Raw genomic sequence first — 13,257 nt, 5'->3', positions numbered from 1 at the left:
TCGCATCTAGGAAAATCTGAGCCCTATTATTATTACTAGCACTTATCCTCCAGTCTATATCTGGGAAGTTATAGTCTCCCATGATCATGCAGTTTCCATTAGTATTTACTTTATTAAAAACATTAAAAAGGGCTCTATCAGTATCCAAATATCCGTACACCCCAAGCACTATCCCAGGGGAGGCTCTAATAGTTTTCTTCCCCAATGTAATTTTTGCCCAGACGGACTCGGTCTTACCCATTGCATCGCTTCTTATTTCTTATTTAGAAATTTATTATTTGACCCCCTTTATATAGGATTTGGTGCCACTGCAGGACCTTGGTTGCAACCGTGATCTATACGGTCTCAGTTCAAGTCCATAACGTCACATGTGCACTTCAAGTATTGTTCTCCCTGCCCACGCTTTACTTCTTCCTGTTGCTTTTTCCTCGCTGAAGCCTTTGCAACCCTTTGTCTGCATTCCGTTCAGCCGGCTGAGGGGAGACCCAATGTGAAGCAGACAATACTTAATATCCATGTAAGCAGCTAGACAGAAACATTTTTTGACTGACGGAAAACCTGTTTTTTCATCTTTGCGGATGACCAGTCCCCTTGACTTGACCTAGAGAACATAATTTTCAGTGTATGTACATAACAACTTCTTACGAAACCTCTGTACATGCGTTTCCCGATACTGATGATGAGTGCGACACTGGCTTTTGTTTGTGACCTCGCACGGCACTCTTTGGTGAACTAGAAGTTATGTACCAGATCCAGGAGATCCCCATAAGCCCTGTGCACCCCCTCTGTGCTCCTTGCTAGTTGGCAAGAAGAGATTCTTGTGTCACGCAGATAAACACCCATGGACATGCAATGAAGAGAGAGGTCAAGGCCCCAAGAGCTTATGCTCTGAGAATGTCCAGAGGGCTGACAGGACAAGCAGCTGGGGCAGCACAAAGTACTAGCAATGCACATGGCCCCAGGCTTGGCTGGTGACCCTCTCATGGGAGAGCGATGCACAGGGGGAGACAGCAGCTCTGCATCCCGGTGTGGCTGGGTGCGGATTGATATGGTACTGAAGGGATCCTGGCTGAGAGAGCGCTTTGTAATGTCCACAAAGCGGGATGAGGTGGCACCTACAGTCGAGTGGGGAGGAGGCTGGGACTGGGGCTGCTCCTGCAGAAACAGTCCTGACAGTACCCCTGCTGGTTGCCCCCAGCAGTACCATCCCTGGTGCCCTTGGCCGGGTCTCCAGGGGGTTAATGCCATTCTCCAGGCCAGGGCACCGTGGCCTTTCCTTTCCCACAGGTCTCTGGGGAGGGAGGCCCCTATTGTAAGGGGGGGCTCAGCCCTGGGAGTGCCCCCATGGCACAGATATTTCTGGACACATTCTAAAGCAGAGGGAGATGGGGAGTTATTTTTCCCTGTGTCTTTTTCTGGCTGGGAGCGTCAGTTGTTCCAGGCCTGGCTCTTCATCCCCTCTCTTGGCATAGTGGCTCTCTTGCCAGTGCAGCCCTCCAGCTTGCCAGCCCTGCAGACTGAATCCCTACTCAGAGCAGGCTCCGCCAAGGCAGTGCCAGAGCTGGCTTCCCCCATGAGCTGCCAGGGAAGGACCCTCCCTTGGGGAGGGTATGCAGCCCAGCTGGGGAGTAATTAGCGACAGCTGTGGTGGTGGGTACTGGACTGAGGCCCACCACCTCACTTCCCAAAAGGCTACTCTGGCGGGGTGCCCAACTTTAGGCTCAGCTTGAGAGATGGATTTGGAAGCCTAAGTGTTTCCCTTCGGTGGGCGCCAGGCTCTGTCGAGAGCCTTCATTCCGCTGAGCTCAGCCTGGCCGCCTGTCTCTCCTTCCTCTAGAAACAGGCATAGTCCAGTCCCTGAGGACCGTCATTCTGGGCCCAACTTCCATCCAGGTGGCCTGGAATATCATCCGCGATGCCCGTGGTTACCGGCTGGAGTGGAGAAGAGCAACAGGTAGGCTGGCCAGGTCCCCAGGGCAGGGAGTGGGGAAGGCTACTGGAGAGGCTGAAATGCCCTGTGTCTGCGTGGGGGTAGGGTGATAGATCCCCATCCTGGATCTCCACAGGCTCAGCTGGGCTCCAGGTCTGGCTCACAGGCCAGCCAGGTTCAGGGGGATCCAGCTGCTGGTGCAGGAGTCCCTGGGAGGATGAAGGGGAGGAGAGGTGCTGAGATTCAGGGCTGGGAAGCAGCAAGTGACTGCCTCATTTCCGCCCCCCCCCCATCCCATTCTGGTTCTCAGGTGCTGACCCCCCACAGACTGTGTCCCTGCCCACCAACATCAACAGCTACCAGCTCACCGGCCTGCAGCCAGCCACGGACTATCGCATTACCCTCTACACCCTGTATGACGGGAGGGAGGTGGCCACACCCGTAACCATCTCCCAGACAGGTGAGTGAACGCCCCTGGGCCCACCTGGGTGGAGTGGGCAGAGGAGGGTTCCCAGAGCCTAGAGGTGCCCAGTGCACCATGCAAGTGGCTCTGTGACATCCTACCAGCGTTTTTTGGGATGGGTAGCCCTCCAAGTGAGTGACATCCCCAGCACAGGGCCCCTGCTCTTCTCCCGGCTCACTCCGCTGGGCTGTGGCATGGCAGCATGGGTGGAGTCATTGCTGAATGCTGGGCCCTCTGCCAGGCCCAGACTGTGTGGGGCTAAAAGACCCGCCCCCTTCCCTGGAGGCTCTTTGACTGTAGGTTTTCAAAGGAAGCGACTTGGGTGCTGGGCAAACAGTGATCAAACAGATCCCTGCCCTGCCCTTTCCCCTACACTGGAGCCTCCGTCCATTCAGCAACGGGGGTGCCAGGAACCCCATGGACTGAGCGAGGGCAGGATCTCCTGGCCCTGCCAGGCCTGCTCTGACTGTTCCATAGGTCTGTGGTGCCCTGCCCCTCCTTCCAGTGCTCCTTGGTGTCCCCAGGCTGTGCCTGCCCAGCTGTGAGCCATGGCGTTAGCGCTGTCTTGTCTTGCAGGAGCGGAGCCCCCAGTGGGCAGCATTTCTGACCTGCGGGTCATTGATACCGTGGGGAAGAGGATCCGGCTGGCCTGGACTGGGGTCCCGGGTGCCACTGAGTACAAGATTGTGCTGCGCAGCTCCCAGGGTGAGTCTCCAGCGGGGAGCCAGTGCTTGGGGGCCACAGGGGAGTTGTGGCTGCAGGCTGGACTCCAGACCCGTCCAGAGCTGACTCTCTGGAGTGCCACCTGCCTCCTGACTGGCATCTGAGGCCCAGTGGTGGGGGGAGTGGGACAGGCCAGAGCCCCGGAGAACACACCATGGTGTCTAGCTACCCAGTGGAGGCTAACTGCAGTCGTGGGAATGACCCCCGCACAGACAGTTAGAGATCCACCCCACACCAGTGCTTCTGCAAAGCAGCCCTTCAGTCCTCTATCTCCCGATCCTGCTGGGAGGACGGGTGGGAGCTTGTTCGCTGTTTACAGGGCCGGCTCTAGGCACCAGCAAAACAAGCAGGTGCTTGGGGCGCCCATTTCTAGGCGTGGCAGTCCAGCGCCGGCCATGCCGCCCCTAGAAATGTGCCCCTGCCGCCCCAGCTCGCCTCCACCCGCTCCCCTGAGCGCACTGCTGTTGCTCTGCTTCTCCTCCCTCCCTCCCAGGCTTGCCGCACGCCAAACAGCTGTTTCGCCCGGCAAGCCTGGGAGGGAGGGAGGAGAAGCCAAGCGACGGCGCTCGGGGGAGGCGGCGGTGGCGGAGTGGAGGTGAACTGGGGCGGGGAGCAGTTCCTCTACCCCCCCCCATTACTTCCTGCGCTCCCTCCCCCCCCCTCCGCTCTGCCTGCTCCCCTGAACACGCTGCCTCTCCCTCGCCTGGGGAGGGAGCAGGGAGAAGTGGAGCGGCGGCGTGTTCAGGGGAGCGGGGGAGCGGAGGTGAGCTAGGGCGGGGGGTTGCGGCGGGGGAGCCGCAGGAAGCAATGGGGGGGGGGGAATGTGGCACGCCCGGGGGAGGAGGCGGGGCTGGGGATTTGGGGAAGGGGTTGGGAAGGGGCGGAGCTGGGGGTAGGGGGACATGGGGAAAAAAAAAAAAGCGGGGACAGCCAAAAATGTTTTTGCTTGAGGCGGCAAAAATCCTAGAGCCGGCCCTGACTGTTTAGTTGGCTGGCACTAGCCCTGTGCTGAGTGCTTGGGAGCAGCTGGCTGAGATTCTGAGGTAGATGCTAAATCTGAGACCGCAGGTTTTGATGGCATTAAGTCTGTGAGTGACTAAAGCCCACAGTGCAGTGCCCCCGGCTTCCCCCTTTCTCCTTGGTGCTGAGATTTGGCTGTTCACTGCAGTGCATTCTGCGCTGTCCCTCCATTCAATTGTCTGTGTGCTGCACGGGCTTGTGTTGAGGCTGCACTGAAGCTGTGATGGGGGAGCCTGGTAGGGGCCAGCTGGGACTTTTGTCCCTGGGGAATTGAAAGAGGCAGCTTGGATTAGTGGCACAAACCCATTAGCAGGATGCTTTTGCCAAAACAAGCAACACTGAAATGGTTAAGAGTTATCATGTACAATGTTATCATTAGGTTCCAGTGTCAACAGTACATGCTCATGTGAATAGAGCAGTTCCCACCTCTGAGCTATTGTTTCAGGCTGCTGGCAGACTCAGGCAGGCGTTGCTGTCTGCTACCCTGGGGTCACAGTTTGAAGGTTTCTCTTGCACTTGTCAGGCTACAGCTGAATTGTGTGACACAGAACTGATGCCGTGAACTGGGAGCACGTGTTCACAAACTCATGCTCAGTAGTGGGGGGAGTTACCAGTCCCCAGTCCACTAGCCTCAGCTGCTCTAGCCACCCCTGGCCTGGCATTCCTCCAGAGCACCATTGGCCGGGCACCTACTGGTGTGGCCACCCTCTGCTGGGTGATATGGAATGGTATGTGTGATTCCAGGCCATGCAAGTGGGCTCTGAGGGAAGTGCGCTCACCCTGTGGGTGGGGGTGCAGTGCTTTGTACCTGGGTCTGAGGGTAGCAGGGATGTCACAGAGGGACTCTGTCATAGCTGATGTGACATCAGAGCTGGAGGGAGCCCTTAGCCTCCCCATTCCTGTCACCCCTGCAGATGGCACTGACAGGACCAGGCAGATCCCAGGCACCCAGACCATGCTGGAGCTCGAGGACCTGAGAGAGGAGGTCACCTATGTAGTGCGTGTGTCAGCCCTGATTGGCAGGCGTGAAGGCAGCGCCGTCCCCATCAGTGTCCGGATCGGTGAGTGCCAGCTAGCCCCGGTGGGTGGGTGGGACCTGAGGCCCCAGGGAGGATAGGCTAGAGTGAGTGTTCTCCTCCCATGGAGCTGGCCCCAGGCAGTCAGATGGGATTTCTTACTAGCAACCGTGGGGGCTCTGCCGGGGGCATGGGTGGGAGATGGGCTCTTGTCCCTTCACACAGGGGTCGGTCCCTCTTTCCCTAGCTCCTTTCCCATGCTCCCTCCCCCAGCAGCAGGCTCAGCAGTCATCAGCTGGCATTCAGCACAGCCAGCAGTGTCTCTCTAGAACAGACACCCAGGGGTGCTCATGAGCCCTGGACACTGCACCCAGCCCCACTCTATGAGCTGTGCGTGCTATGTCCGATATTACCCTCACTCCGGGGGCCTGGTCGCTGCATCTCCCTTGCCCAGGGGCTGGGAACGCTCCCTTTTCCCCTGGGGCAGTCATGCCTGCTCCCTGAGCAGGCTTTGGTCCAGGCCCCTTGGGCTTGCTCTGACTGGGGGGTTCCCTTGTGTGTTTATGGCAGAGCCGTCAGTGAGCAGCGTGTCCAACCTGCAAGTGGTGCCTGTGGGTGTGGGCCGTGTGCGGCTTCTGTGGAGTGCCATGCCCAGGGCCACTGAGTACAAGCTGGTGATCACCAACAGGCAGGGTAAGAGCTGGCCTGCAGAGTGTGGGCATGGGTGTTGGATAGGCTGTGGTATGGGGGCCATACCTGCTGGTACCCACTTCTCTGCCTGGCAGAGCTCTGCTGCGCAGGGGTGTCTGCTGAGGCACCTGGAGGGACGTCAGAAGAACACGGATAAAAGGTGGGCAGAATGGGGGGCTGTGACTGAGCAGGGCAGAGGGGAAGGGCCTGTAGGCAGCTGTGACTGGGCAGGGCGGAGGGGTTGGGAGTTATGAGGGGGAGCAGGACATGGCTGCGGGTGGCTGTGATGGGGGTTTTTGTACTGGGCAAGCCTGGCATGCACCAGTACATTAGGGCCATCTCCCCTGGGAGCGTCAGGGTGTCTGAGAGCCCTTCCCCATGCCGCAGTAGCCGTGCTGTGGGAGCCTCGCTCCTTGCTGGGGCGCAGAGGCCAACTCCCCAGTGCTCTCCCTTGCTGCAGATGGCTCAGAGGAGACCAGGCGCATCCCCGGCAACCGGAATTTCTTTGAGCTGCAGGATTTGAAGGAAGGAGTCACATACCTGGTGCAGGTGACAACCCTGGTGGGCAGCCAGGAGAGTGACCCTGCCACTATCACTGTCCAGCTGGGTACGTCTGCATGGGAACCTGTGCAGGGGCATGGCTTAGCACCTGGGGGGGCACCAAGCTAGCTCAGCACTTGGGCTGAATGGTCCAGCTCTCCCAGCAAGCCTGTGAGGCTGAGTGTCACCGCTGCGGGGCGTCCGGCTCTCCCAGTGAAGGCTCTGGGTATGCAGCCCTTGGTTAGCACCTGCATTTGTTCCTGCCCTCTGGCTGGGCTGATTGCGGAGACCGGGCATGACAGACAAGTCTCTGGGGTCCAGGCTGACACAGTCTCCGGCCCTGCAGATCCCCCATCTGTGGGCAGCGTCACCAACCTGCGGGTGGCTGAGATCAGACCCAATCAGCTGAGGGTCTCATGGAGTGGGCTTCCTGGGGCGAGTGGCTACAAGTTGACATGGCGGGCGAGTGATGGTAGGTGTACTGAATGCATGTGGGCTCAGGTGGGCCATTGAGGTGAGACTATCGAGACTGGCTCCTTGCCTTGGGAGATGCCCCCGTTACCCGTCTGCCTCTGCTAGGAGGCACCAAACTGCAGCATGATCTAGCAGTTGGAGCAGGGGACTGGTTTCTGTGCCTGGCTTCTTGCTTAGAGCTGGTGACAGGACCCCCTTGCTCACTGGCAGCCCAGAGCTTGAAGTGCCTTTGGCCTGGGGTATGTTGCTGCCCCAACCTATTCTAGGGCCAGCGGGACTGGCTGTGCCATAGGTGGGAATAAGCTACAGCCTCACAGAGCAGATCCTGCTGCCGGAGATTTGCAGGCCAGTGCCTGCTGCAGGCAGGGTGGGGCTTGGTTTGGCCATTCCATGCTCAATGGCCTGTGCTTGGCTAACCCACCATTCATTGTTTGAGGAGACCCCATCCTGCTGCTCCCTGGGGAGAGCACAGACTGGAATCCTGGCCCCTGCTGCTTCCAGATTGGTGGCTCACCTCCAAATGGCAGCTGCTGTTGCCATTCCCTCCCCGCTGGATTGGCCGTGGTCCTCCCTGGTTGTCGCAGCATCTTGGCCTGGGGGGTGTCCCTGTCACGGAGTGTGGGGGAGTCCAGGCCCTGCACCCCTCTTCCTGGGATTCACTGAGACTCTCAGCCAGCCAGTAAAACAGAAGGTTTATTGGACAACAGGAACACAGTCCAAAACAGAGCTTGTGGGTACACCCAGGACCCCTCAGTCAAGTCCTTCTGGGGGAGCAGGGAGCTTAGACCCCAGCCCTGGGGTTCCCTGTGTTCCTCCACCCAGCCCCAAACTGAAACTAAACCCACCCAGCAGGTTCCTTGCTGCAGTTTCCGTCCACATTCCTGGCAGAGGTGTCACCTCCCCCTCCCCCTCCTGGCTCAGGTGACAGGCTCTCAGGTCTCCCATCCCCAGGGCACATTCCCAGGTCAACACTCCCCCCTCCCTGCTGCGTCACATCATCACAGTCCCTCCCGCAGCATCTTAGCCCGCTCCGCCCTCCCAGACCTGCCCTGCCTATGAAATCCAACCCCTGCAGCTTGTGTTTCTCTCCCGCAGGCCAGGAGATCTCCCGGGTCCTGCCAGCCGACAGGACCTCCTTCAGCATCGAGGAGCTGCAGGCTGGGGCCGTCTATGTCATTGGGGTCTCGGCCCTGGTTGGCAGCAGGGAAGGCAGCCCTGTCACCATTGCTGCTAGAACAGGTGAGGCCTCGCCTGGCCTCAGGGTGTAGCTCCTCCCTGCCCCTTGTGACTCTGTGCGATACTGATCTCTTAGTAACCCAGGTCTCCTGTGTGCCCTCTGTCACAGCTCCGGAGCAGGTGGGGATGGTCTCCAGCCTCAAGATCCTCTCGTCCAGGAGCAATGTTGTCCGGGTCACCTGGGTTGGAGTGCCTGGGGCGACAGCCTACAAGGTGGTGTGGAGCCTTCGAGATGGTAAAGTACCCAGCCAGGTCAACACGCTGCCTGTGGTGCCCACATCCCCAGACCTCTGCCCAGCTCTGTCCTGGCTGTGCTGGGAGCTCCGGGAATCCTGTGGTTGCCCTGGCCTGCAGATCCCATCACGCCACTCCTCTTGCGCTCTTAGGACAGAAAGCCTTTGCCTCCAGCCCTGGAGTCTCTTCTCTGACTGGCACAAACCTTGGAGTTGGGCATCATGAGATGAATCTCTCCCTCCCCTGATGAGATGGGATCACTCGCCATCATCAGCTAGTGGAGAGCCTGGCTCTGTCCCCCCCCTCTGGGCACCTGGAGTGAGGCTGGCATCCTTGCTGGCTCTGCCCCTTCTGGGTGCCATGTTAACCCTCTGTTCCTTTGCAGGGGGCTCTGAGTCGAGCGAGGTGGTTTCTGGTGACACCAGCTCCTTTGACATTCTCAACCTGGAGGGTGGGGTCAGCTACACCGTGAAGGTCACAGCACTGATTGGCAACCGCGAGGGTGACCCTGTCTCCATCGTCGTCACCACACGTAGGTGCTGATGCCTGGCCATGGGAGTCTTGGATCCCTGCTGGGCTTAGACTGGGCTGTGGGTGGAGTTGGTGACTTCCATTGTCCAGGGTCCCCTGACCCTGGGCAGTGCCCTCCCAGCGGGGTGTGGGCAGGGAACTGGAACTCCCATCTGCTCCTTGCTCTAAGATCTGTGGCCTGAGCTGGTGGGCAGTGCCTGTGAGAGCTGGAGGTGATGATGCCTGTGCCAGAGAATTAGCAGCAAGTCTGCCCCGGCAAGAGTTGCCCATGCAGCCCAGAGAGCTCTTCCCAGGCCCTGTGACACAGCTCCAGCCCTGCCAGAACCTCTCCGATCCCTGACAGAGAGCTGAGGAACCCCGCCCAGTGCTCCCCATCCTGCCCATGTGAGCCAGGACACCCAGATCCCAGTGGGGAGCCTCTCTGTGCACCTGGTTTGACAGCTGCAGCAAGACCACTATGCCCCTGACCCTGTCCCTCTGTGTTGCTGCCCCACAGCGGCAGAGGTGGCCCCAGCCCAGCCTGTGGGGAACCTGCGGGTGATTGACTCCTCGGAGCAGCGCATTCGCCTCACCTGGAGCCCAGCGCCGGGCAGCACCGGGTACCGCCTGAGCTGGAGGCCAGCAGATGGTGAGCTCCTTCCCCACCTTCCCCGCAGCTCTCCTGGCACGCCCTGCCCCGTTTAACCCCGTCTCTCCCCTGGGGCAGGAGGGCCAGAGAGGAGCCAGCTGCTCGCCCCCAACGTCAACTCCTATGACATCGAAGGTCTGGAGGCGGGAGAGCGCTATGAGATCCGGATCACCAGCCTGGTGGGCAGCCGGGAGAGCGAGACTGTGGGCATCGCTGCCAACACTGGTATGGGCAACTCTCCCACAGGCCAGCCCCATCTCACCCAGTGCAGGGTCTGAGGGCCTGGAAGGGAACCTCCGACCACGGCTGTTCACTGGCATATCATCGGGGGGGTGGGATGGGACAGGTTTTGCCCTCTCTGGAGTCTGAGACTACCTTGCGGGCGTCTCTCTTAAGGGGAGCCCAGTTCTGCCCCCTGGAGACCCTGTCTGGCTGAGCCATGTCTGGACCCAGGGGGCCACCCTGTGGTGAAATGCAGAAGTGCGCTTCCCCGACCCCTCCTCCCTTGCCTGATGGTTGGGTTTGCTCCCCACGCCCTCACCCACTGTTGGTGGGGGTTGGGGTGACACCAGTCCCTTGGGCTGGAGTGGGAGGCACACTCTACACCCTATTCTTTCCTGCCCTTCCAGCACCTCTGGGCCGAGTCACCAGTTTCCGGGTGACGGAGACCCGAGATGATTCTGTGACCTTGGCCTGGACTCCGGCTCCCGGGGCCACTGGCTACCTCCTCACCTGGAAGCTGCCCCGAGGTAATGAACAGATTTCCAGCGCGGCTGCCTCTGGGGCTGCAGAGCTACAGCAGGGACACCTAGAGCCTGCATGGAGCTGCGCCCCATGGCTGCCTGAAGAAAGGGCCCCCCTGAAGAGATAGGAACCCCCCTTCCGTGCTGGGCCACAGCTAGCCCCCACCTCTGGGACTCCCTTGCTTGCCCAAAACAAGGTCTGCAGAAGTCCTGGTAAGGCTGTGCAAAGCCCTAGAGGAAACCCAGGCTCAAGGCCAGCAAACTGAAGTGAGATTGGGGCTCAGCCCCCCCTTAGTGGACAGGAGCCCAACTCCCCCAGCTGGCAGCCTGCTCCAGACAGGCCAGGTCACTGCTGGGAATGGGGACCTGCTGGGGGGTCGCTTTGCGGCAGGGTGAATGGGGTGGAGCTCTCTGGCCTGAGCCCAGTCTGGAAAGAGGGTCTCTGTTTCCATTGCTGTGGGATCTTGACCATCCCCAGTTCAAATACCCCTTCAAAGAGAGACAGCACTGAGCAGAGAGGTGGGAGGCAGAGGGGATGGGTAGCAGGGCCCACACTAGGGCCATCTCCCTCAGACCCTGTCTATGCTGAGGTCCCTTGTCCCTGTTTGGGTTAGAGGGAGGCGAGACACAGAGGACACTGCCCGGGTCAGCAACTTCCCACCAGGTGTCGGGGCTGCGGCTGGGGCACAGATACCTCTTCACCATCCGGCCGCTGTTCGGGAGCGCCAAGGGCGAGGAGTCCACCCTCACCGACCGCACAGGTAAAGGGCAGCCTGGCTGGCTCCCAGGACCAGTCCGGCTCCAGTTCGGCTGTGCGAGGGGTAGGGACTGGACTGTGGGGCCTTGCTCCATTGGGGCACTTAGCGGTTTGGGGCTCAGCCTGGTCGCTGTTGGGACAGAGGCTCTCACTAGCCAGCTGGCATCTCCGCACGGCAGTGAGGCCTCAACTGGAGCCTGCTACCGCTTGGGTCTTTTTGGTGGCTGTGGAGGCTTCCTCAGCACTCACTGCCCCTGATCCTGAGCAGTGGGGCAGCAGGCAGGAGCCTGCCCTGCACACAGGGGAGTGGCCCTCCAGAGCAGAGGTGCGGGGAGCAGCTCCTCCGTCAAACCCACCCACAGGAGGTGAGCTGCCCTGGGCTTTTCTTCCTGTCCCCCTGCCTCTCAGGGGCTCCCTCATCTCCTTCTCTTGTGCAGTTTGCAGGGATGCTCGTGGTGACATCATCTTCCTAGTGCATGGCACCCGGGACAGTGCCTACAGCACCGAGGCCGTCCGAGCCCTGCTCTCCAACACCATCTCAGCGCTGGGCCAGCTGGGCCCTGATGCCGCCCAGGTACTGGGGGGCAGGGCTGGCCTGGGAGCAGAGCTCTGGTTCTCCCCACTGATGTGGAGGGGTGGAACGTGCACCCTGCACACATACCCCTTGTTCCTTCACCTGCCCTGGGGGCTGCCTTGGGCCATCCTGTCTCTCCCCTTCCTCCGCCCTGGGGCTGGTCCCACCCCGTCCTGGGACCACATCATGGCTGTGATCTCAGTGGCCTGGCTGACCTCTTGCTTTCTTCCCCAGGTGGGCCTGGTGATCTACAGCTACCGCAGCGTCCCGTGGGTCCTGCTGAATCGCTCCAGTGACCTGGGCACTGTCCTGGAGCGGATCCGCACCATGCACTATGAGGAGCCCAGCGGCAATGCCCTGGGTAAGGGGCACCATGCCTGCAGCCTGGGCTCCCCCATGGTGCCTGCTATGGGGTGGGGGTGATGCCAGCTTTGGGTGTCGTGCTTCTTCGATGCCACAGTGCCAGGGGATGAGGACAGAACACTGTCTGGGGGGGGCAGGAAGGGAGGGGGCCCTGTACTCCGAGAGCCCTATGCAGTGGCGGGTTGGACTCTGCAACCCCAGGCCATGGGAACACCTTCCCAGTTGGCTGGGGTCCCACTCTGGAGTTAACCTTGGGTGGGGGTGAGTGGTGATGGGGAAGGGGATGGAGGTGGCAGGGCCCTATGGGGGGTGAGATAGAGGTGGCATCACACCTGCTTGGTAGTGATACCCTTTCTCTCTGCAGGAGCTGCCATCAACTTTGCCAGGACCTACATGCTGAGCCCCAGTGCAGGGCGCCGGCCTGGTGTGCCAGGGGTGCTGGTGGTGCTGGCAGACAGCCCCTCCGGTGACGATGCCATTGGGCCGGCCAGGGAGATCAAGGCGACAGGTGAGAACTGAATCCCTGGAGCTGGGATGTGGCGTTTGAGCCAGGTGGAGAGGGTGGGATGGGTGTCGCAGACCCACATGATTGGTGCTACACCCCCAGCTTTGGAACCCCTTCAGCATGCTGGTCCCCCTGTGGGTCTCGCCCTTTCTCCAGGGTAAGCCACTCGGCTTCACCGCCTCCTTTGACTGGTCCTCAGTGCCTGCAGCTCTCCTGTTTCACATTGTTCAAGTCCAACTGAGACAGACCCCACGGGAGACTTGTGCGCTCTTGGGGGGATCAATGCACCTTGCTGAGTGTTTGCAGTGATACTTCCACAGTTGGGTTAATTCGCTAACTGGAGCACAGCGTAGGAAGGCCTTAGGGTAGTCGAGAGAACTGAAGGTTAAAGCACAGACCGTTCTGGTTAGTCGAGAGCCCAGCCAAGCTGTAGTGACCCCTTGGTTCAAGCTGTGTCTGTTTCCCTCCGTCTGATCTTCTCCATCAGACCCCAGGTGAGAGCCTAGATTCCTTCCAGCAGCCAGCTCTGATCCCCCACCTCACTCCTTCCCAGTCCTTTGTTCTCGTCCTAGGGAGATGCTGTTCAGCCTCCCTAAAGAGAGGCAGGAAAATCCATCTCCCTCTGGGTCATCGGGTGCTAAGTGCCAGTGTCTGAGCAATTGGATTTGCCATTGTCTTCTCAGATGCTCCATTGATATAGGGCATAAGTCCCAGACAGCTAGGCGCCATTCACATCTATGTCTTAGCCTGCCCCAAGAGCAAACAGTCCTTTTCTACCCACTAGATAACAATTCAGCATATAGGGGAAACCGAGGCACCAGCCAGACTCA

The 13,257-nt window shown here is 59.9% G+C and overlaps 1 protein-coding gene across 9 annotated transcripts in view; it reads left to right on the top strand.

Annotated features, from left to right (window-relative positions):
- COL7A1 (collagen type VII alpha 1 chain) overlaps positions 1 to 13,257 on the top strand; it is a 133,504-nt gene that overhangs the window by 37,569 nt on the left and 82,678 nt on the right. For all 9 annotated transcript variants that reach the window (XR_012159789.1, XR_012159788.1, XM_073351408.1 and 6 more), the window contains exons 13-29: positions 1,838 to 1,954; positions 2,241 to 2,390; positions 2,970 to 3,098; positions 5,051 to 5,197; positions 5,723 to 5,845; positions 6,303 to 6,449; positions 6,729 to 6,854; positions 7,952 to 8,095; positions 8,202 to 8,327; positions 8,712 to 8,858; positions 9,354 to 9,485; positions 9,564 to 9,710; positions 10,115 to 10,234; positions 10,843 to 10,989; positions 11,423 to 11,559; positions 11,794 to 11,920; positions 12,287 to 12,430. Coding sequence is in view for 7 of the 9 variants with exons in the window: in XM_073351408.1 (XP_073207509.1) it covers positions 1,838 to 1,954; positions 2,241 to 2,390; positions 2,970 to 3,098; positions 5,051 to 5,197; positions 5,723 to 5,845; positions 6,303 to 6,449; positions 6,729 to 6,854; positions 7,952 to 8,095; positions 8,202 to 8,327; positions 8,712 to 8,858; positions 9,354 to 9,485; positions 9,564 to 9,710; positions 10,115 to 10,234; positions 10,843 to 10,989; positions 11,423 to 11,559; positions 11,794 to 11,920; positions 12,287 to 12,430 (2,310 nt within the window). In the remaining 2 variants the exon portion in view is untranslated. The remainder of the gene's footprint in view (positions 1 to 1,837; positions 1,955 to 2,240; positions 2,391 to 2,969; positions 3,099 to 5,050; positions 5,198 to 5,722; positions 5,846 to 6,302; positions 6,450 to 6,728; positions 6,855 to 7,951; positions 8,096 to 8,201; positions 8,328 to 8,711; positions 8,859 to 9,353; positions 9,486 to 9,563; positions 9,711 to 10,114; positions 10,235 to 10,842; positions 10,990 to 11,422; positions 11,560 to 11,793; positions 11,921 to 12,286; positions 12,431 to 13,257) is intronic.

This window comes from Lepidochelys kempii, chromosome 7 (genome assembly GCF_965140265.1).
Source record: "Lepidochelys kempii isolate rLepKem1 chromosome 7, rLepKem1.hap2, whole genome shotgun sequence".
Classification (NCBI taxonomy): domain Eukaryota; kingdom Metazoa; phylum Chordata; order Testudines; family Cheloniidae; genus Lepidochelys; species Lepidochelys kempii.
The sequence above is the reverse complement of the archived record's forward strand: the minus strand, read 5'-3'. Positions and strand labels throughout refer to the sequence as shown.